Genomic DNA, 22,268 nt, shown 5'->3' with positions numbered 1-22,268 from the left:
CAACAGAGTGTAAAAATCTTGATCTCGTCTATCAAATCTGATCTTTGTTTTGTATTTTCTATTGGACTCAAGTCAGTTGATTGGTTGGGCCATTCTACAGCTTGATTTTCTTTCTCTGTAAGCATTTGAGAGTTTCCTTTGCTGTGTTTTGGATCATTGTCTTGCTGAAATGTCCACTCTGGTTTTATCATCATCATCCTGCTAATGCAGATGTTAGACTGAAGCAGAATGAATGTTTTCTTTGGTAGCTATCAACATCTGTAAAAATTCCAGGTCAACAGCACCTATAGAAATATGCTGAGAAAAATGTTCAATACTTATTTTTCCTGATATGCTTTATTGATAAAGACAATAACGGGCCCATTCGAAATAGGAAACAAGCTACATGTTATGATAAGCACATGAAAAAACTTTATATAACTCAGAATAGCCTGGACAAAGCCACAATAAGCACCTAATCTGCCTCGACATAACAGTAAATAAAACACCTGTCATGTCATCTTTTTATTATTAAAAAAAGGCAATGATTGCCCTGCCTCTGAGCTCTTCTGATTATTCCACTGCTTTTAGAGCTGACAGTGATGAGCTGCCCTGCTTGTGAAAGTTGAAGATCTTTTAATTTAGCATGGCATCTAAAAAACATGACCCTCACAAGCATGGCGCAAACATAATGATCCAACACGTCCATCAAGTGTGTGTTCACATTGAAAAATAATAGTAAAGTAGCACGTTGGAAGGGAAAAACATATTCTGTGCGAACGGCAACTTAAATAGTATTCCCTTAAAAAGTTGCTATAGTACATAAACTCCACATAATCCATAGTGAGAAGAAATTTTTGTGAAAGCTTAACACTCACATCGACTCCCATGTCGAGCAGATACTTCACTACACTGATCATCCCGCTGGAGGCTGCAGCGTGGAGAGGTGTGTAAGCTTTCTTATCCTTGCACGGCACTTCAGCGCCATGAGACACCAGCAGTTTCACCACCTCCATGTGACCTGAAAGGTTCAAGATTTAAAAGGGTTTTGTATTTGTAGATCCCACATATGGTTGCGTAAGAGGCTGGAAAACAAACAAACAATAATTTCTCTGTCTCACCCATGTATGCCGCCCAATGGATCGCCCTTCGGTCCTTCTTATCAAACGCATTAATGTTTGCTCCCCTGGATAGCAGTAACCTCACCATCTTCCAACAAAACAAACAAAAAGTATGCATACTTTACATGTGTAGAACTTAAAACAATGCATTTATTGAGTGTGAAATAAATAAATGACTAAATTTGAATTAGGGCTGTAAATATTATTGTTTTAGCATGTGTAATAGTTATATCACAGAATGTACAATGTCAAAATCAAGATCATAGTTTAATGCTTTTCAAAGTAGTCGTATCACAGATGTTTTCACACCGCATTACTATCTGGGGTAGCATTCTGTTGCTGCTGTGTTTACACTGCAAGATGAATCAAGATGAAAAACACACAAGAAGTGACATGGAAACAACATGAGGTCACATAGTATCTTTTGTTATAAACTACATAAGAAAAAAGCCTTTAGTGGGGTAGAAAATGTACTTATTTTGCTCAGCAGGGTTTCGAAGGGACTTAGCAATTTCTCTTGTGGTATTGCTCAGACACTGAGGCTCCTGTAAAATTTCCACTTGTTTTACCGAATTGTCCACATGGCGGTGCACCGAAGAAACAATTAATTTTGACACCCCTAATCAGCATTAACAGAAACCTCGCCTCTGCTTATATTTGATTGAAGAATGAAAAAGATGCGACTGATGTAACATGCTTTTCTGCTTGGGGTTAGCTTATTTCAACTGCGAGCACACAGCTTGCAATGGCAAAAACATAAGCGGAAGACGCATAAGCAGCGTACAAAACACTCACAGCCTTAAGTAAACTATTCAAAAGATGCGCCTTTCATCACAAAAAGTGTGTTCGGTGTAATCGCCCTCTTATGCTGCCAAACTTTGAAAAAAAAATAAAATAACATTAATCGTTTAACTAATATCATTAATCTGTTAAAAAAACACCCTTTCGTTAACGGTTAATCGGTTATTTTGAGCATCCCTAGTCCATATAGTTAGCATGCCAAATATCTCACGTCTTTGATAGTTCACACTGTGTGATTGTTACTTGTACAAGCACCGATTTGCCTTTGATTTCAGGCATTTGTCAGCGATTTCTCAAGACCTGTAAGCGAGACAAAATCGGGGCTAAAATCCTGCAGTCTGAACTTGGAATAACAGGTATCGATGTCCAGATTTGGGAAGTAATTGCAAAGTTATTGTGGCTAAAATCATGCATTCTAAACTTGGAATAACAGGTAACGATTTCCAGATTTGGGGAGTTATTGCAAAGTTATTGTGGCTAAAATCATGCATTCTGATCTTGGAATAACAGGTAACGATTTCCAGATTTGGGGAGTAATTGCAAAGTTATTGTGGCTAAAATCATGCAGTCTGAACTCGGAATAACAGGTAACGATTTCCAGATTTGGGAAGTAATTGCAAAGTTATTGTGGCTAAAATCATGCAGTCTGAACTCGGAATAACAGGTAACGATTTCCAGATTTGGGGAGTAATTGCAAAGTTACCATAATAGAGAAAGTTGAGCATTTCTACACTTTTTAAAAGGTTTAGTTCACCTAAAAATGAAACTTTTTATCAATTAGTAACCCTAATGTGATTCCAGACCTCTGAGAGCTTTGTTCATCTTCAGAACACAAATTAAGATACTTTAGTTGAAACCAAGAGCTCCTTTATTGTCCATAGACAGCAAGGGTCCAGACTCTAAAGTCCAGAAAAGTATCAAAAAACATCCTCAAAACAGACCATTTTCTTTTCAGTGGTTCAATCAAAATATTATTAAACTACAAAAAAGAAACAGATGCTTACAGTTTCTTCTTTTTCGTTTCATTTTTCAAATAGCCCAGATGAAAAGTTATATTTTTGGATAGGGCAAAAAAAAAAAAATCTAAGTTAATACATTTAATAAATACAACAATACGCTATTAATAATACTTATAATAATAATAATAATAATATATATATATATATATATATATATATATATATATATATATATATATATATATATATATATATATATATATATATATATATATATATATATAAAACTTTAGTCTTTATTTCTTAGCAAAATATTTTAACTTATTGTGTAAAAACAATCAAGCTCTACTTGTATCTATACACTTTTTTCAACAAACTTTCTTTAAAATAAAAAAAAAATGAACAAATGTTTTAAAAGTTTTAAAATCTAAAAACTATTATAAACTAATTCTATGCACAACAATCTGTCCAGGTCAGTGTCAAATTTCCTTACAAATGTTATTGTAAGGAAAATGGATTGTGAGGTGTATTGTTGGTGATTGTATGAGTTTTCGCCAGATTGGGTAGCAATACACGAACAAAGGAAAATTAAGACCTGTTTAAAAAAAAATTAAAAATTAAGACCTACAACACAATATTTCAGTAAATTTAAGACACTTTTACCGTGAAATCGCTTGTCGCAATATAATCTGCTGAAAAACAAAATACTGCAAATTTGCATTTTCTTTTTTTCAATATTGTCCAGCCCTATTTCAAAGCATTCTTTCTACAACACCCCCACATATGCAAATGCAGTTGACTGACCTCCAGGTGGCCGCTGAAGGCAGCGTGGTGCAGAGCTGTGCGTCCAGCACGATCTGATACATTAACATTGCTGAGCAGTGGCACCAGCGCCTCAGCACAGCGAACCGCCTTGTTAGCAGCCGCCACATGTAGAGGAGTCTGCCAATTCTTATCTCGAGCATTCACATCAGCAGAGTGCTTCAACAAAACCTGCACCGCCTCCTGCAAAACACAACATCAAGAATCTCAAGCTCTGCTTTCACTTTGTCCTCTGTTAGTCACACTTTGTCATACTTCGTCGTAAGTAATAAAAAAGTGCACTATGATTTCCATGATAAGAAAGATAGAATGCAATAAAAAAAATTTAATTTATTAAACATTGGGTAACATCATGGTAGGGCTATACAGTCAACATAGGTCTAATCGACTGTTTGTTAATATGATCTGCGTGAGTTCACAGGAGTTTCACTGTGCACCGCGATGTATCAGGACTAGGGTTGTAACGGTATGAATTTTTTTACAGTATGATAATCGTTTAAAACAATACCACGGTTTGACGGTTTCGCGGTATACGGTATGTTACAAATGTTACAAAATAATAGAACAGTGAAGCAAATTTGACTTTTTCCAAATAATATATTTTCAGTTACTATAAACAACACCACTTACAATGAACAAATAAAAAATAAGAAAATAATAAATAATGTGTCAAAGTCCAAATAAAGTCCAAATAAACATGGTGCAAATCCTCAGTAAAAAAATAGATATAAATATTTACTATACTATAAATAGTTACATAACGAAACTAGATTCAATATGGAACATCCTTAGGTTTTATGTGCCAGCATGGATATGGTTGTCTGTGGATATGGATTAGGATATGGTTGTCTGCAATGTAGACAAACAGCTGCACCTTCATTTGCGTCTTTTGAAAACAGCAAGAGCAGCATTTCGTCTTTGCTGTGTCAGTGTTTTGTCATGTTTCTGTGCTGCTGTGCATGCAAAAGTACTTAGTTTGAGAATTATTTCATGCAAAACTTTTTTTTTTTGCGTTTTATTTAGCCGCGCATAAATGTATGCCTATCTCTCATTCCGTGTTGTTCAAAAAGCTTGTTTTTGGTCCACAAACAAAAGCGAAACCTATGCTTATTGGTTGTGATATAGCGAGTTTGAACCAATCTGGGCATGGAGGAGGGACAATGCATCAATGTATCGTGTCTGGTTTGTCCGGAGACACAGTGACGAGCGTTTCTTTGTCAAATCAGCGTTGTCAAATTTTGATGACGTAACCGCACTGATTCCGGAGCCTCCGGAGCCGCGAATGTTATGTGATACAGCACTGGAAAGCTGAGATTCTTTTCTTTATGCCAATCTTTGAATTGTATGAATCGGATCAGCGGATCAAAAGTTATTAAACATTTAAGAGCAATACTTATTTTTAGCCACGGGCGGCTGTCTCGGTCTTTAAGGGTTAAAACCGTTGATATGCAATTGTTCATGGTATGATAATCGTGCACGTTCAAATCGTGGTAGACCGTCATACCAGTATATTGTTACAACCCTTATCAGGACTAAATCATGCAGCAATCAATCAAGGATGAAAAAAGAAGGAAGATAAGCTCACCCAGGCAGGATTGTGCAGATTTTTAGTACACCATTTATTATAACATGAGGTGTAATATGACATTTTGGAGCTCATACACGCCTCCATTAATCCATTACTTAATTGCAATAAAGAGTAGATTCCCTTTTAGCAATAATTTGAGTATTGTTTGTAAAGACATAATTTCATGCTTGTTTTTATGCGCAATGAAAACTGAAGGCGCTAAAGATCAGGTTGTCTGGTTTGATGATGACGATGATCTCCTTTATTAAGTGTGTGTATACAGTCTTATGCAAAAGTTTGGCCACCCCTGATAATTTTCATTCAAATTAGCAATATATCCTAAAGAAAAAGCTACATTTCATTTCTGACATAACATTTATTTAAATCAACAGATGCATTGCAATTTAAGTCTTAAAAAACAGACCGATGCAAAAATTTGGGCACCCTAACAGAATAATGACATCAATATTTTGTACAGCCACCTTTTGCTAAAATAACAGCATGTAGACGCTTTTTACAGACAAGGATAAGTCCCTGTATTCTTGCTGAAGGCATTTTGGACCATTCTTTTTTGCAAATATTCTCCAGTTCAATCAGGTTTAATGGGTGCAGAGCATGAACGGCCCTTTTTAACATCAATCCATAGATTTTCAATGATGTTCAAGTCTGAAGAATGGCATGGCCGTTCAAGAACATGTCTGAGCATGAATTCCTTGGTAGATCTGGAACTGTGCTTTGGGTCATTGTCCTGCTGAAACATCCAACCTTGCCATAACTTTAGCCTCTTGACTGATTCCTGAACATTGTTCTTAAAAATCTGCTTATACTGGGTGGACTTCAAGCAACCTTTAACAAAATTTCCAGTACTTGTGCTTGCCACACATCCCCACAGAATGATGGACCCTCCACCATATTTTACAGTAGGGGGCAGGTTCTTCTCCTGGAATGCTGTATTCTTTTCCTACCATGCAAAGCGCCTATGGTTGTGGCATCTGATGAGATGAGCCTTCGCATAACTCAAATGACTCTTTTTGTTGGCAGAAAGCAGAAAAGGCTTTTTCTACATCACCTTTCATTGAGCTATTCTTTGTGAAGATTAGGCTTGGGCGATATTACGGTATTATGGTATACCGCGGGATCTAAAAATAGCAACGGTGTCAGTTTCAATACCGTTATACCGTCATAAAATATGAAATATCCTTTATTTAATGCCTACAAAAACGTATGTTTGGTTGTCATCACTGGACAGTGTGGAGAAGAGAGGGAAAGGAAGGGGGAGAGGGAGGGAGAGAAGGGGGAGAGGGAGGGGGAGAGGTGACGTGACGAGTCGCGCTTCAAAGTGTCCTGCAGTTTGGGAGTTTCGACTGAACAGAAGGGAGACGTGGTTAATATGAACGAGAGGTCTGCATTAGAGCTAAAGATCTTTGACCGAACCCGGCGAGACCCGAAAAAATCCAAATCCCTGCATTAAAATCCATCCCTGCAAAGGTGAAACAAATGATGACGAAGTAGTAAAAAAAAAGAGAATTTTGACGGCGGTCAAGTCAGTCACTAGCTCAGAAGGAGCGGTTATTCCAGCTGCAGGTATTTCGCGGTCGCTCATACACTGCGTATTACGGTAGAGCCCTAAACCGCAAGCTGAAAGGGTAAAAAGAAGAGGCCATTCGCTAAAGTGAAACTGCTGTGATGAAAAATTAAATGCATGTTCATGAATGGTAGAAGATGAACAAACAATCCTACCAAAAAACTTGCAAAATCAGCCAGATCAGAACTCTGCATCTCGACCTGTAGCAGCAGGAAAGGGTGTTCAGCTGCTGGACGCACCATGAGTGAGAGACTGCGCTAAAGCCAGTGGATTTAATAATGTTCCTCCACAAACACACGTAGCCTAATCTTAGTGAGTACAGGGTTTAAAATGATACATAAATATTAATTAAACCATATAATCATAATGTAGACAGAGCATACAGGCTAATGGTGGCATTATTCTTTTATTATTGAGCTTCACCGCCGCCCTAATGCCAGATTGTGAAGAGAAGTGGAGAAACACATCTTTCAGAGCCTTTAACTAAATTTCGTTATCGCCAAAATACCCGTCATCATTTAGAGTTTATTTTAATTTGATTTGTTAAGCAAGATTACTTTTCATTGGTGTGTAGGCTAATTTAAAGGCTAAGTGCATGTAGACCTATAGAGTGCTGAGATGTTACGATGTTACAGCTGTAGGACTTATTTTATTTCTTTGTTCCAACTTTCAAGTGGCCTATAGTCTGCGCTTGTTACGAATAAATGATGTTAAAACATATAAATGACTCATTCTTGAAAAAAATGCATTAGAGCTGTGTGCATGAGCACATTTTAATGTCGGGCTGTGAACGGGTTCGCGCTGTATAAAGCTGTCAATCAAAATGTACCTGTCGGACTCGGGACCTATCGGGTATAACTGCTGTTCCGCGTGAGCCGGCCAGATTTCTTACGGTGTGGGAGTAAATTTCTGAATAAATCGCGGGAGAGATGTGTGTGTGTGTGTGTGTGTGTGTATATATGTGTAAAAGGGAGAGAGAGAGAGGTGCTGTGCGTCGCTTTGCGCTCTCTCTCTCTCTCTCTCTCTCTCTCTCTCTCTCTCTCTCTCTCTCTCTCTCTCTCTCTCTCTCTCTCTCTCTCTCCCTGACCGCGAGCCTAAGGTCGCATAGAATGTATTCAGTTTCTGAATGGTTTAGGCTTAAGCCAACAGTTTGGTGACGCTGTCTGAGCCTTACGTCATATTTTTTTTTTATTACGCCGGTAATACCGGATACCGGGGTAAAATATGGAGGCGGTTTGACGGTATCAAAATTTGGATACCGCCCAAGCCTAGTGAAGATTGTAAACGATGTACAATGACATTATTAACAGCAAGATATTCCTGAAGCTCTTTGCAATTGGTCTGTGGTTTGTCTGTGACCATTCCAACTATTCTTCACCTTTGTCTTTCAGATATATATATTTTTTGATCTAGCACATCTTTCCTTCACAAGGACTGTTCCTAAAGCCTTCCATTTTCTTACTATATTTCTGACTGTGGAGATAGAGACTTTAAACCTTTGTGATGGCTTTTGGCATCCTTCTCCTAATCCAGTGGTCACTAAACTTGTTCCTGGAGGGCCGGTGTCCTGCAGATTTTAGCTCCAACCCTAATCAAACACACCTTAACAAGCTAATCAAGGTCTTACTAGGTATGCTTGAAACATTCAAGCAAGTTGAAGCTAAACCCTGCAGGGACACCGGCCATCCAGGACCGAGATTGGTGACCCCTGTCCTAATCCATGTTGGTGAAATATCCTAATTTTTAGATCATTAGGAAGTTCTTTTGAGCATTCTAGTTCTTTTGAGCATTCTATCAGCACTGCTGATAAGATTGTTAAGGTTCGCTGAGTCCCTCAAATCAATTTTGTGTCAATCAGTCAGCATTAAGTGATTACAGGTTTTGAGATCCACACAAAAGAAAGGATGCCAAAACGTTTGCACAGCCTTTTACTGGGATCTTCTCTTACAATGAGGTGGCCAAACTTTTGAATAAAACTGTATGACAATCACACAATTTTGTTTTTACTTCATGTTTCTTCTCAATTTATTCAAATGTTATTAAGCCATAATAGAATCTTAAACAATAAAAAATGAAAAGACTATTTGGGGAAATAATGTATTAATAAAATAATAATTTATTAAAAAACCTAAAATTTCTGGCCCCTAAATTTAGTTAATCTTTTTTTAATAAACTGATACCATGTTATGTTTTATGATCTCATTGAATTAATTAAAGAAGCTTTCTGTTTAAAATTTTAATTAACCATTAGAAAGAAAATCAAAGAGAAAAAATGTGAACAAAGGAAAATACTGGTAATAACACTTATAACACTGATTTAAGTGATCCTAAATTTCGAAGCGAATTTAAAAGTATTATAATAATAACAAAAAGAGAAAAAAAAAATCAGGTTTCAGGGGTCCCCAAATTTCATTGCAAAAAAAGAAATAAATTAAATGATGATAATAATAATAATAATAGTAATAATATTAATAATGCATAAAGCCTAAACCTCTTTTGTATGTGTTTTTTTTTCAATGTCGATGGATATATATTTTGACATTTAATAGCACTTGAAGTTTCAAATATCAAACAGTGTTTAACTAACTAACATCTTTGCTCAGTTGTTTTTATTTAACCTTTTTTTCTCATTTATTTTCCTTTTTTACACTTGTTTATTATTGTTTTAATGCATATTAGTTTTTACCAAACAGCTTTTTTTTAGTTTAGAACTTTGTCTAACAACACCACATAAATGTTGATATTGTGACAACCCTGTTTATTGGGAAGCATAGTTTGGGCAAAAATCCCCTAGATGCACATGTGCAGGTTGTGATATGACTGTAGTACCTCACTGCAGGACGCCACGGCGCGGTGCAGAGGAGTTAGCCATTTGTTGTCTTTGGCATTCACCCTCGCCCCTACATCACAAGCAGAACAAGCAATTCATGAATAACAGCAAAACAATACATCAAAGCCACATGTAAAAGACACCTGGAATCAAAGAGAGGAGACATGATGAATATTCAAGATTTATTTACCTGATAAAATTAAAAGCTCTATAATCTCAGCATCTCCAAGGTAAGCAGCTGCATGCAGCGGTGTCCTTTTCTCATTGTCCTGAAGAAAAAATTAAATAAAGAGTTCTTACTAACATTCAAGTCCATCGATGTTTATTTTGACAACAAACTTTAATTCAGTTTTAGTCTCATTGGATTAAAATGTAATTTATTTTGTTTGATTTTAGTCTTCTCAATTCATTGCAGTTTGCCTAGGTTTAGTCAAATAAATTGAATACTATTTTAGTCAACTAAAAATCTAACCAGTTTAGTCATAATATTTAAATTATGCACATCTCAAAAAATTCTAAACTTATTATATACTCATGAAAAACAAAATTATAAACATGAATAATATTAAAGGTTTGAATTAACAGTCATAGTGTAACATTAGGCCTAAATATATTAACCCTGAATCTAATAAATTGACCTCATATTGCATTCTTTATAATAAACCAGCTACACTCACCGGCCATTTTATTAGGTACACCTTACTAGTACCGGGTTGGACCCCCTTTTGCCTTCAGAACTGCCTAATCCTTTGTGGCATAGATGCAACAAAATACTGAAAATATTCCTAAGAGATGTTGGTCCATATTGACATGATAGCATCACACATCATTTGCAGGCTGCACATTCATGATTCAAATCTCCCGTTAAACCACGTCCCAAAAGTACTCTATTGGATTGAGCTCTGGTGACTCTGGAGGCCATTTGAGTACAGTGAACTCATTGTCATGATCAAGAAACCAGTCTGAGATGATTTGCTCTTTATGACATGGCGCTTTATCCTGTTCAAAGTAGCCAACAGAAGATGGGTACACTGTGGTCATAAAAGGGCTGGACGTGGTCAGCAACAATACTCAGGCAGGCTGTGGCGTTGCTATGACACGATGCTTAATTGATACAAATGGGCCCAAAGTGTGCCAAAAATATCCCCCAAACCATTACACTACCACTAACAGCCTGAACCGTTGATACAAGACAGGATGGTTCAATGGTTTTATGTTGTTGATGCCAAATTCTGACCCTACCATCCAAATGTCACAGCAAAAATCGACACTTATCAGACCAAGCAATGTTTTTCCAATCTTCTATTGTCCAATTTTGGTGAGAGTGTTCTATTGTCCAAGGTTGGACGTGTTGTGCATTCAGAGATGCTCTTCTGCACACCTCGGTTGTAAAAGTGGTTATTTGAGTTACTGTTGCCTCTCTATCAGCTCCAACCAGATTGGCCATTCTCCTCTGACATCAACAAGTCATTTGCTCCCACACAACTGTCACTCACTGAATTTTCTCTTTTTTTGACGATTCTCTGTAAACCCTAGAGATGGTTGTGCATAAAAACCCCAGTAGATCAGTAGCTTCTGAAATACTCACCAGCCCATTTGGCACCAACAACCATGCCACGTTCAAATTCATTTAAATCATCTTGCTTCCCCATTCTGATGCTCGGTTTGAACTGCAGCAGATCGTCTTGACCATGTCTACATGTTTAAATTCATTGAGTTGCTGCCATGTGTTTGGCTGATTAGAAATTTGTGTCAACGAGCAGTTGGACAGATGTATCTAATAAAATGGCCAGTGAATGTATACAATATACATTGTCCTTTATTCTTTCAAGCAAATATATGCATCTCCATAAATTATAGTAATATAATATAAATTCTACTGTACTGAAGACATTACTGAAGTTGATTACACTGCTGTTAGTGTCATTTAGCCTTTATTCGTTGACAAAAATAACAATGCATTTGACATTTTTAAATGTCTTTAGTTTCTGTCAGTGGAAATAAAATGCTGTTAATGAATAATATAATGAAAACTATTCATCCACAAAATGAACACTGAGTCCATCAGAAATCCACATTTTATTAATAGACAACTGAAAACCTTACTTGTACATTCACATCCTCTTTCTTGAAAATGAGGGAGCGTACTTCATCCGGATCCACATTAAAAATAGCTTTTAGTAGGGCAGGCTGAAACACAAGAAACAAAAACAAAATATCAAGTCAAAAAAGTGTCACAGAGAAATATGATCAAGTCTCAATGGTGGCATTTTATCTTTGTCCTGTGGGGTGAACTTCACTGCAGAGCCTGAGACTGTGCTTGCAATGAACATGTAAAGTAAACAGGGCTGCATCTCCGCCTGAAGACTTCAGACGGCAAAGTGAAGCAGCAACACCTTGAGGACGAGCCATCATGAGACCGCCTGCACACTGCTTATGTAAGTTCATCCTCAAGAGGCCACAGTAATGCTAATTAAAACCCTCTTCGCCTTGTCTTTTTGAGTTACAGTGCAAATTGACATAAATGGATGATCAATTATTATTAATTTATTTTCCTTTCCTGTTGCTTTTAAAGAAAACATGTTTCGAGTCTAGTTGACAAACATTTGTCTTAGTGACAGTTCACCCCAGAAAATGAACATTTAAAAACTATTCACTCAGCCTTGTGTGGTTTTAAACCTTTCTGGAGTTTCTTTCTTCTATTGAAGATATTTTGAAGAAAGCTGGAAGCATGTAACCATTGACTTCCATAGTATTTGCAGGGCTCGAAATTAACCGTTTTGCTTAGTAGCAACGATGCTCCTAACTTTAAAAACTTATGCACATCAGCCAAAATTTTGTCGCACCCACCAATTATAAGCACCGTTACTACAAGTTTTATACAAACATATTTATTGCATTTGAAATCAACACTAATCTAACTAACAAGCAAAAAAAAAAAAAAAAAAAAAAATATATACATATATATATATATATATATATATATATATATATATATATATATATATATATATATACACACACACACAAGTGTGAGGAAAATATGTCTCAACGAAATCCCGTTATCCAAAGAAAATAGATTTTTATAACATAACTGAGTGACCAAAAGTTACACGGACTGCTCACCGGCCCTGCACGCACTGCTTGAATGAATCTGTTAACGGTATAACTGTGCTGTTCTCACAAGTGCTGTCTGATATTGCACTGATGCTTTTGACATATACTGTACCTTATTATATGCATACGTCAAATTTATAGCCAAATCGGTCTTTTTAGGAGTAGCGATTTTAATTTACTCAGTGTAAGCCCATTTGCGATGGTGTAAGCGGTGTTTAATTTTACATATAGCTGCCCCTTGCACGGCAGACAGCATCTGCCGATTATATGAAGGATCAAACAGAAGCTTTCGTGCCAGATGTGGCAGAGTTACCTGAAAATTCCATCCCACAGACTTTTCATAGCGGACTTGAAGCCAATGAAAGTCTTATCCACTCTTGGAAAAGTGTAGATGGTGGATTAACATTTAGCACATGATCACTAGTAAGATGTGTCATTATTTATAACTTTAGATGCCATGGTTTCTAAAACTAAATCTGTCAGTGTTATCTTCATTCTCATCTTCAGCGCTTTACAGTTTTTCGCGGTAGTAACTCTCTCTGTCATCCCAAGCAAGAAGGCACTGACTGAGTGATTGACAGCTGATATTAACCAATCATTCGCGTTCAATGCTAGAGCAGTGGCGGGCCAATAAGAAGAGCGCGAAGGCGGGGCAAGAATTACGGACTTGGCTTTTACTTCAAGTCGACATGACAACTGTTTTAAACTATTCCTGAGCGCTGCGTTTCGCATTCCAAGTGCAGACAAAAGCCCCTTTCACACATACAACAGAGAAAGGTTGTATGTGTGAACAGGTCCTTTTTGAAAATACCGGTAAATTCGTTCTGGCTATTTTCCGGAAAGAGAAGTTGTAACATTACCGGCAATTTGCCGGAATGCTGCGCTGTGTGAATGCAGAAGGAAGATTACCGTAATAAGCGCGTGCACGTCTAGAACGTGCTGACGTAAGACGTCTGCTTTAGCCAATCACAACAGTCAGACGCATTTACGTCCGCGCGGTTTGTGAGAATAAAAACCTTTGAATATTTTTCCAGACACATTTAGCTGCTAGAAGTTAGTCAGATCACGTTTATATGTTCTTCTTTATGCCAACTGTGTAAATAATCATCGATGAGATGCTTATGATAAGCCGTTGTTTGTTTACCTTCAAGCTTTGCGTGTGCCTGTGAGCGCCTGCACACGCACATTTTATGAACATCTCGACATGCGAAAGTGATCCTGCGAAAGTTGTTCACAATACTGATCATCCACAGATTTTGTGATGTAGTCAAATGTTTACAAATACAAGCGCAGCCGTTTAAAGCTCATTTGTGGTGAATGATGTCAGAATTTACCGGTATTTTGGAATGGATGTGTGAATGCTCTTTTCCGGAAAATTTCCGTAACGTCCTCGCCTGTGTGAACAGCGCTTTTTTGAATATACCGGTAAAGTTGTTCCGGAAATTTTCCAGATATTTACCGGTATCACTGTGTGAAAGGGGCTAAAGAGCTTAGAGATGCATTCTGCGTGAATGTATCCCAAATCCGCGCAAGTGGTGAACATTTTGCAGTAAAAACTGGTCACACACAACAATTTTTAGCACTCGCACAAGTGTTACCGAATATATTTTGAGGTCGCATAAATAAAATTTCAGGCGCAAATACGACCAAAATGGTCGCAATTTTGAGCCCTGATTTGTTTTCCCTACTATGGATTTAATATCTCAGCACTTTATCACGTCCTCCAACCCACCAGGGGGTGCAGATATTGCCCTATACTCCTCAACATTAGATGGCGGTAGTGACTGTTGTTCCTCTAAACTCCCCTGTAATCAGCCTAATCACTACCACCTTTTCTTTGCTATATTTAAGATTGCTTTGTATCCTGCTCTGTGTTCAGTCCTGAACCCTACCTCTTGCTGCCTTGTTCAGTGTCCAGTTAAGTTATTCAAGACTTTTTGCTTGCTAGATTCCTATGTGATTGTTCTGAGACCCTCGTGTCTATTTTATTTTGTATGTATTTTAGGAAGCTCGGCTTTCCTATTTTTGTTGTACTTTTTCAACCCTGGCTGTAGAGAGGTATTGTCTCTCCTTTTTTTGTCAAATTCTCTTCAGTAAAGACTGTTATTTTTTGGAATTCATACGTTGTGGGCTAACTTGGGCCACCAGTTGCTGACTTAGCTCATGTAGTAAGAACTATTGCTAACCACACCGTAGACCCGGGTTCAATCCCCACTCAGATCATTGCAATGGAAGTATGCTTTCCAGCTTTCTCCAGTTCTCTTACACCCCTTTGATTGGTCACACCCTCAACAAAAACGGCTGCGATTGCCTCTTGCATGCTGTGCTCTTCACAGATGAGTGATTCTCATAAGTGGCAGGCGGCACGACACACTGGAGAAAACTCTGCAGGCACGCGCTAGTGTCTGTATCCAGAAGTATCGCAGCCGAGAGGGGAGGAAAAGTCACGCCAGCATGTCAAATGGGCCCACAGTGAGTGAGAGAGAGAGAACACACATTACAGAAAAAAACGGAGTACTTCCATTCTCTCAATCGCAGTGAAATAAGGGCTTCTGCTGTAAATGTCAGTAAAAGACTGTCCAGCAAACACACTTGCAGTGAAATTGTGCAGTTTCTGCATTTCTAAGTAGTTGGAGCGTTGTAAATACTCACGCTCGCCTCGCTCGCCTAGTAAGCTACGGCGACATAGCGCATATGAGATAAATGACGTCAGTAACACAATAACTGGTTATGATTACTACTGAACCAATACCGAATTGTCCGCGTCTGCATCGCGGTGCACCGAAGAAACAACACACACACACACACACACACACACACACACACACACACACACACACACACACACACACACACTTTGGACCTTTGAACTGCTGGCAGGTTTGTAAGATAACTTTTCCTTGCCTCTATCGCTATACATCTGATAAGTGTGTCTAGAGCAAGTTTTCTACACAAAGTCTACGATGGATCAGCTGTGATAGCTGCGGAATGTGTGCTTTATTATGTGCATACCGACTGTTACCGCTTATGCGTTAATGTCGCGTCACTCATCTGTAAACAGCACTGACAGTTGTAGAGCCAATGGCAACTTTCTGTGAGAACATTATGACCAATCATAAGGATGTAAAAACATGGTCGACAATACTCAAAAACAAACCTGAACAATTTTTTCGATTAGTTTATTTGCTACATTGTTTATTTGCAAATTTAACTGAATCGATGACATGATAATTGTAACCGAACCGTGAGACCAGTGTAGGTTCACACCCCTATTATATTGCTCCCTCAATATTAATGGTTCAGTCAAACTGCAGGAAGTGGAAGTGATTTTACCAATAAACTTTATTTTCAGATTTGTGCCATTTAAAAGCACTACTGTAGCCTATATATAACCAGTTAATAAAGTTAATAAAGAAAATGTCTTAACTAAATCCCATTACCACAAGAAAATAACTTGACATACTTTAGTGTAAAAAAAATAAATAATAGCCTATAGTAATCTTTGTGAGGCAGCATTGCGTCACTGTGAAAGAGAAGGCCTGTCTGGTCTTGTAATATAAAAAATAGCTTCTTTCTACTGATTTTATTTATTGTTATTCAAAATAAAACAAAATGAATCAAATAATTTTAAAATTTTGCTCATCCATTTTTCACCATAAAAAAGAAAATTGCCTCGCATTTCAATTTTCGTTTTTTAATTTTAAAACAAAAAACAAAGGCTTGCTTTTAATTTTTCAATATCCGTTTCCAAGATGACAAGATAATGTCAAAATACACCAAAAATACACACAGACCTTTCTAACACAAATCAATGAAGTTAACTTGTTTTATGTTCAATTCAGTTTAATATGTAAATACTTGAGTCAACAATAAGTACTTTGAATAATGGGGGGGGACACTTTTACACTTGCACAGTTTGTCCATTGTTAAAACAACAATTATGATAGAGGACAAATATTCACACCCCTATTAGCTGTACTCTTTTAAAACGCTCCGATAACAAAACATGATATCATTAAGTTTACTGTGAGAACAGTGTTTGTGTTCAAACAAAGAGTAAAAAAAAAAGAGCAAAATGAAGATGTCAGAGATTAGGGATGTCTGTGAAGCACTTGCATCACATTAACATTGTTAAAGGGATTCTTCACCCAAATAATAATTCTGTCATCATTTACTCACCCTTCACTTGTTGCAAACCCGTTTGCCTTCCTTTTCGTTGAACACTAAATAAAGATATTTAAAAAATGTTGTAAACCTGTAACCATTGACTCAGTATTTGTTTGTCCCAGTATGGAAGTCAATGGGTACAGCTTTTTAACAAATATCTTCTTTAGAGCTGCAACTAACAATTACTTTGATAAGATGTCAGTTGGGCGATTATTTTAATAATTTAGTTTAATCTGATTAAGAAAAAACATATTATTAATTTACACTTTGCTTACAACTATTTAATGCCTTGTTTCCACTGACTGGTACAGTACGGTACGGGTCACCTTTATCAGGCTTGCGTTTCCACCACAAAGGGTACCCTTTTGGTAGGCGTGGTGTATGACAAAGTTTAAGTCGATGTCATGCTCGCTCGAATAAATGTCTACAGTAAAGCTGTACGGGTCGTTCACATATCATAATGAGCAGCACTTCTCACAAAACGGATGCTTTACACAAATAAATACTTGTTTATAAAGGATTATTACTAACTTTTCTATGAACATGATTTGATTATAACTGCAGATCAATGACAGTGCGAAATAGCCTACTGTAACGTCTGTAATTATATAAAATAAATACATAAATGCAACATATATGAACACATACAGCCCCTTACAGTCTCCGATATATCATTAATTACAGAAAAACTACACACAGCAAACATTTAGTACTTATTTGAGTTCAAAAACACACGCAATATAGCCCAGAGTCAGCGCAAACCTCTCATCTGTGTCTGTAATCTTCAGCAGCACATGCAAGCTCTGTTAGAGAGTCATTTTGTCATTCCCAGTTCATAATAGTCCAAAAAGCTAAGATAATCATGGCAGTTTCTACATGATTCAGGTCGCTAAAACAATTTTGCTCCTGTGTTTTGACGGCTTCTTTTTTTTTTTTTTCCACGTTTCACTCCCGCTTCACATGTACTATTTCCATGTAATGTCTCGGCTTTGTATTTAAAAAAACATGGCGGTTCCTTTGTTTACCTTCTGTGTAGCTTCACAAGCTCGTGACGTATCTTTGTAACCAATCAGCGTTCAGCTGCACGTGTAGCTCCATCTTTTGGTACCCTTTCTCCCGTTTGGAACCCTTTCGAAAGTGGTACGGTACGGTTTGGTTCGGTACACTTTTGACAATGGAAATGGTCATAAAAGCGTACCAAACCGAACCGTACCGTATCACTCAGAGGAGACGGGCCATGAAACCGCAAATCAGGGTTTTATATATAAAAATATACTTAAAACACATAAGCCACATATTAATGTTAATGATCTTTAACATTTTAAACCTCAAATAAAAAAAACAAAAGTTTGTTCTTGATCAGTAAAACTTTACCAAATATCAAAAATATACATAAACTAAAAGATTGGTGTATTAGGGCTGGGCAGTAAAATCGGTATCGCTTTTTATTGACACAATACCATTGTCAATAACGATAAAAAATTTTTTAAAAGTTTGAAATAGTTTGATATCAAAATGTGGCTGCTGAGCGTGTGCCTCGGAAGGAATGCCAATAAGCTTAAAGGTTGATTTAAAGCTCTGTGTGAAGCGTATGCTACGGCGCAGCCTACGTGTGGACGCATAGCCCTCGCTGACGTTCACGTCTTAAAAAATTTAACTACATGTCACAAAGACACGTAGCGCAAGCTCTGTGATTGGTGGCCTTGAAAGTGCTGACGAGTGTGGGTGGGATCGAGTCCATTGAAGCGAATGTTTACCAGTGTCGACTGTTTACAAGGAGCTCCGGATGGAGACTGCTGCTTTGTGTTTACCTTATGGTTAAAGTTGTTGCATGTCTGCCGGTTCCTGCCTTAAAATAAGCGAGTTTAAACCACTTGCACATTAAGGAAGCGTTTAGAAAAAAACTCACAGAGGAACATAAACACCTACTGCCAACTAGCAATCCGGAAGTGTTATTGCAGAAGTATAAATGCACAGCTACGCGCGTTGCATGCGCCGTGGGGCATGCCGATCACTTGATGCAGAAGTATAAACCAGGCTTTAGGTGTAAGTTTATAATTTCCTATGGAGGCGCGCAACTTGCATGACGCACGCATGGTATGCAAGCAGCGCACTCGTGACGCATGGGCATTTTTTCAGCTATGTCTAGTTGAAAACCATCTGAATGCCATGAGCACACTGCGATTCATGTAAGTAGAACTAACCAATCTGCTTCACACTATATACACATTTCAGTAATAATGGCAGACTAATTACTTCAGATAAACACAGCGCACCCAAACACTGCAGAGCTTTTTACTTTTTTTTTTGCATCAAAGCTGCAGCAATTGTTTGTCAGTTTGTCATCCTCTGAAAAACATATGATGGTCACCTAGTTATGAGAGATGCCAGGGAAGCACGAGTGCAAAACGTATTGCCATTGAAGAAAATCAAGCACACACATCACTTCAGTTCAGGATAACAAAACGCAAAAATGAGTGCCGTGTAGCATGAAGATTGTAAATATATATGGATGTAAGGATGTCATCGGAGTAGTTTTTTGTTTCTTTTCTTGTGCATCCCAACCACCAGCTAGCTCCCCATCTGAAAGATTTTTTAGCATAGGGGGTAATTTAGTCATTCAACTTCACTTTTTGTAATGTTGCAAGTATTTGAATAATGATGGCTGGTTTACTTGAAAGCTCAGATTTGATTATCATAATTTTTCTTTACAGAGTTTTACTGTGTATCATTATTATTCAGACCTTAAAAAGTTTGCTTTGTTTGTTCTGCAAGTACAATTTACCATTGCACACACTTTGTAACATTTTATTTTTCAAGTTTTAAGAGTCTCTTTAGCTCTTATGGTTTATTTTATTATAAAGAGATAAGGCTGGGCGATACAGCCTAAAATCAAAATCTTAATAAATTAATATTAACTCGATTATGATTAATTCATTTATTATTATTATTTTTTTTTTTTGCCCTCATAGTTCACTGACAAGTTTTTATGCCATCTAAGGCCCCGTTCACACTAGTGCGTTTTAGTTTTAAAACGGCGTTTTAGAATGAAAACGATCTGAGTCCACACTCGCGTTTTACCCAGCGTTTCTGAACTGCTCTCCGTCCACACCAAAACGCTGAAAACGCACATCACGTGACCACACAGACACTCTCGGGCAAGCGCTGCAGCCCATCTACCCAGATGAGAGCTGTGCTAGTCGGACTTCTCATCCAGCATCTCCCGCTGGATCTAATCTCACTATATTTATTAAACGGGATATTTCATTCATCTTGTTGTCCTTATCTAACGACATGTTTCCTGACTTTGGTCATTGGAATCTATTACTTTTTCTCAGGTAACGTGTTTTGGCTAAGCGCAAAGATAAGTTAATGAATAATGTAACCGTAGCCTATTCTGTATATTGACTGATCGCTTGCCTTTATTTCCTATAAATGTATAAACTTATAGTATGTTATACTTTTATAATGGCCATTATCGATTATTAAAACTGATACTCAGCAAAAGAGAGGGTGTGTTTCGTATTTTCACTGAAATTGAAAGGAGACAGTTGTTATCGGCTCCGTTTTGTTATAAATATCCACACAGTGAAGATGACGCTCATATGCAGCACGACGCCTCAACATTTCTGCTGTCTAAGTTGCTAATATTAAAATGAAAATTGGCAGTTCCTTAAATCATGTTTACATTTTATTGTTGAGAAAGTGAAACAACGTAGCCAGGGTGATGTGAATGAAGTTATAAAGTACACTGTTCCCTTTGAAGATTTACCCGTGTCCTTGGTATAGTCTGCTTTCCATATCAAACTGAGAAGAAGAGACTGCAGCCTTAATCAAACTTGCGAAGTCTGAACTTACAAGGAGAGAATGCAGGACTGAACTGTGTGTGTTAGGCTACTTAATATTCAGGAAAAGCCCCAATCAGAGAGGCGAATGTCTGCAGTCCCGCCTCCGTTTTTAGATGTCTCCGTTTTCCATCATCCACACTGAGACGGAGCAGCAGCGTTTCAGAATGAAAACGGCCTTTCCAGCGTTTTCGAAACGCTCCGTTTTCGGCGCTCGAGAACTCCGGCGTAGAGTGGACGGTTGGCGTAACCGTAGCAAAACTTATGCGTTTTCAAACTAAAACACATTAGTGTAAACGGGGCCTAAGAGCATCTCTGGAGCAGCTTGCAATCATTGTCATTGTAGTGCAAAGCAAGGTTCAAGAATGGGTCCATCGTCCTAATTGACTAGAGATCAGAGGTGGCTGCAAAGTGGCCGCAGTAGTAAAAACCAGCCACAGCTATGCTGAATGGGGTCACGTAGCATGTAGGGAAAGTAATACAAAAATCATCCTTGAAAAATTAGATCGATTCTAGGTTCTGAATGTCCATTTTGATTACTTTTCAATTAATTTTCATGCCCTGTAAAGAGATGAGATTTTTTGTTTAAACATTTTTGACTATTAAAACTATTTGCCTTAGTAATGTTGGCAAATTAAAATAAGTGGCTAAATTAATAAAAAAAAAATACTAATATTCCTAAATGTATTAATAAATATGCAATGTGTTACAAAATATAATAAATATTGATATCGAATGATATAAAACATATAGTAATATTTTTTTTGCAATTTAACCCAGCCCTAAGTCCTATTATAGTCATATTATAAAATTAGGACATAAAAATGCAGATAAGAACATATTATGTGGTATTTGTTGAAATATCTAAATAAACATGTACAACTTCACTGCTCTGTGCACAAATGTAATGTTATTAGAATTCGCTGAAAACCACAACATAGACTAATTGTAATACTCTATTGCTGCTGTTGTTTGCTTTTCTTAAATACAAGCCGTTTAACTCTATTCACAGTTTATTCATTCATTCATTTTCTTTTTTGGCTTAGTCCCTTTATTAACCTGGGTTCGCCACGGCAGAGTTAACCACCAACTTTTCCAGCATATGTTTTACACAGCTGATGCCCTTCCAGCCGTAACCCATCAGTGGGAAACCCATACACACTTAATCGCACACATACATACACTATGGACAATTTAGCCTACCCAATTCACAAGTACCACATGTCTTTGGACTGTAGAGGAAACTGGAGCACTCGTAGAAAACCCCCACAAACGTAGGGAGAACATGCAAACTCCACACAGAAACGCCAACTTAACAAGCCGAGGCTCTAACCCGCAACCTTCTTCCTGTGAGGCGACACCACTACCTACTGCACCACTGCGTCGCCTTCGCACTATTTAATTTGTTCTAATTTAAAGTAGCAACATTTATTTAATCATCGATAAAGTTAACTTAATCGACAAGTTTTTTTTAT

The 22,268-nt window shown here is 37.5% G+C and overlaps 2 protein-coding genes across 6 annotated transcripts in view; one reads left to right on the top strand and one right to left on the bottom strand.

Moving 5' to 3' along the window:
* Positions 1–22,268, bottom strand: part of ankrd28b (ankyrin repeat domain 28b) — a 71,624-nt gene that overhangs the window by 28,975 nt on the left and 20,381 nt on the right. For all 3 annotated transcript variants that reach the window (XR_015511251.1, XR_015511252.1, XM_087286870.1), the window contains exons 2-7: positions 11,771–11,854; positions 9,855–9,933; positions 9,664–9,734; positions 3,665–3,865; positions 1,101–1,188; positions 858–1,000 (exon numbers count right to left, since the gene is read on the bottom strand). Coding sequence is in view for 1 of the 3 variants with exons in the window: in XM_087286870.1 (XP_087142996.1) it covers positions 858–1,000; positions 1,101–1,188; positions 3,665–3,865; positions 9,664–9,734; positions 9,855–9,933; positions 11,771–11,854 (666 nt within the window). In the remaining 2 variants the exon portion in view is untranslated. The remainder of the gene's footprint in view (positions 1–857; positions 1,001–1,100; positions 1,189–3,664; positions 3,866–9,663; positions 9,735–9,854; positions 9,934–11,770; positions 11,855–22,268) is intronic.
* Positions 11,796–22,268, top strand: part of ahr1a (aryl hydrocarbon receptor 1a) — a 76,964-nt gene continuing 66,491 nt past the window's right edge. For all 3 annotated transcript variants that reach the window (XM_087285071.1, XM_087285067.1, XM_087285069.1), the window contains exon 1: positions 11,796–12,102. The gene's annotated coding sequence lies outside the window, so the exon portion shown is untranslated. The remainder of the gene's footprint in view (positions 12,103–22,268) is intronic.

This window comes from Danio rerio, chromosome 16 (assembly GCF_052040795.2).
Source record: "Danio rerio strain M-AB ecotype USA chromosome 16, GRCz13ab, whole genome shotgun sequence".
NCBI classification, from domain to species: domain Eukaryota; kingdom Metazoa; phylum Chordata; class Actinopteri; order Cypriniformes; family Danionidae; genus Danio; species Danio rerio.
Note: the sequence above shows the minus strand (reverse complement) of the source record. Positions and strands in the feature narration are given on the sequence as shown.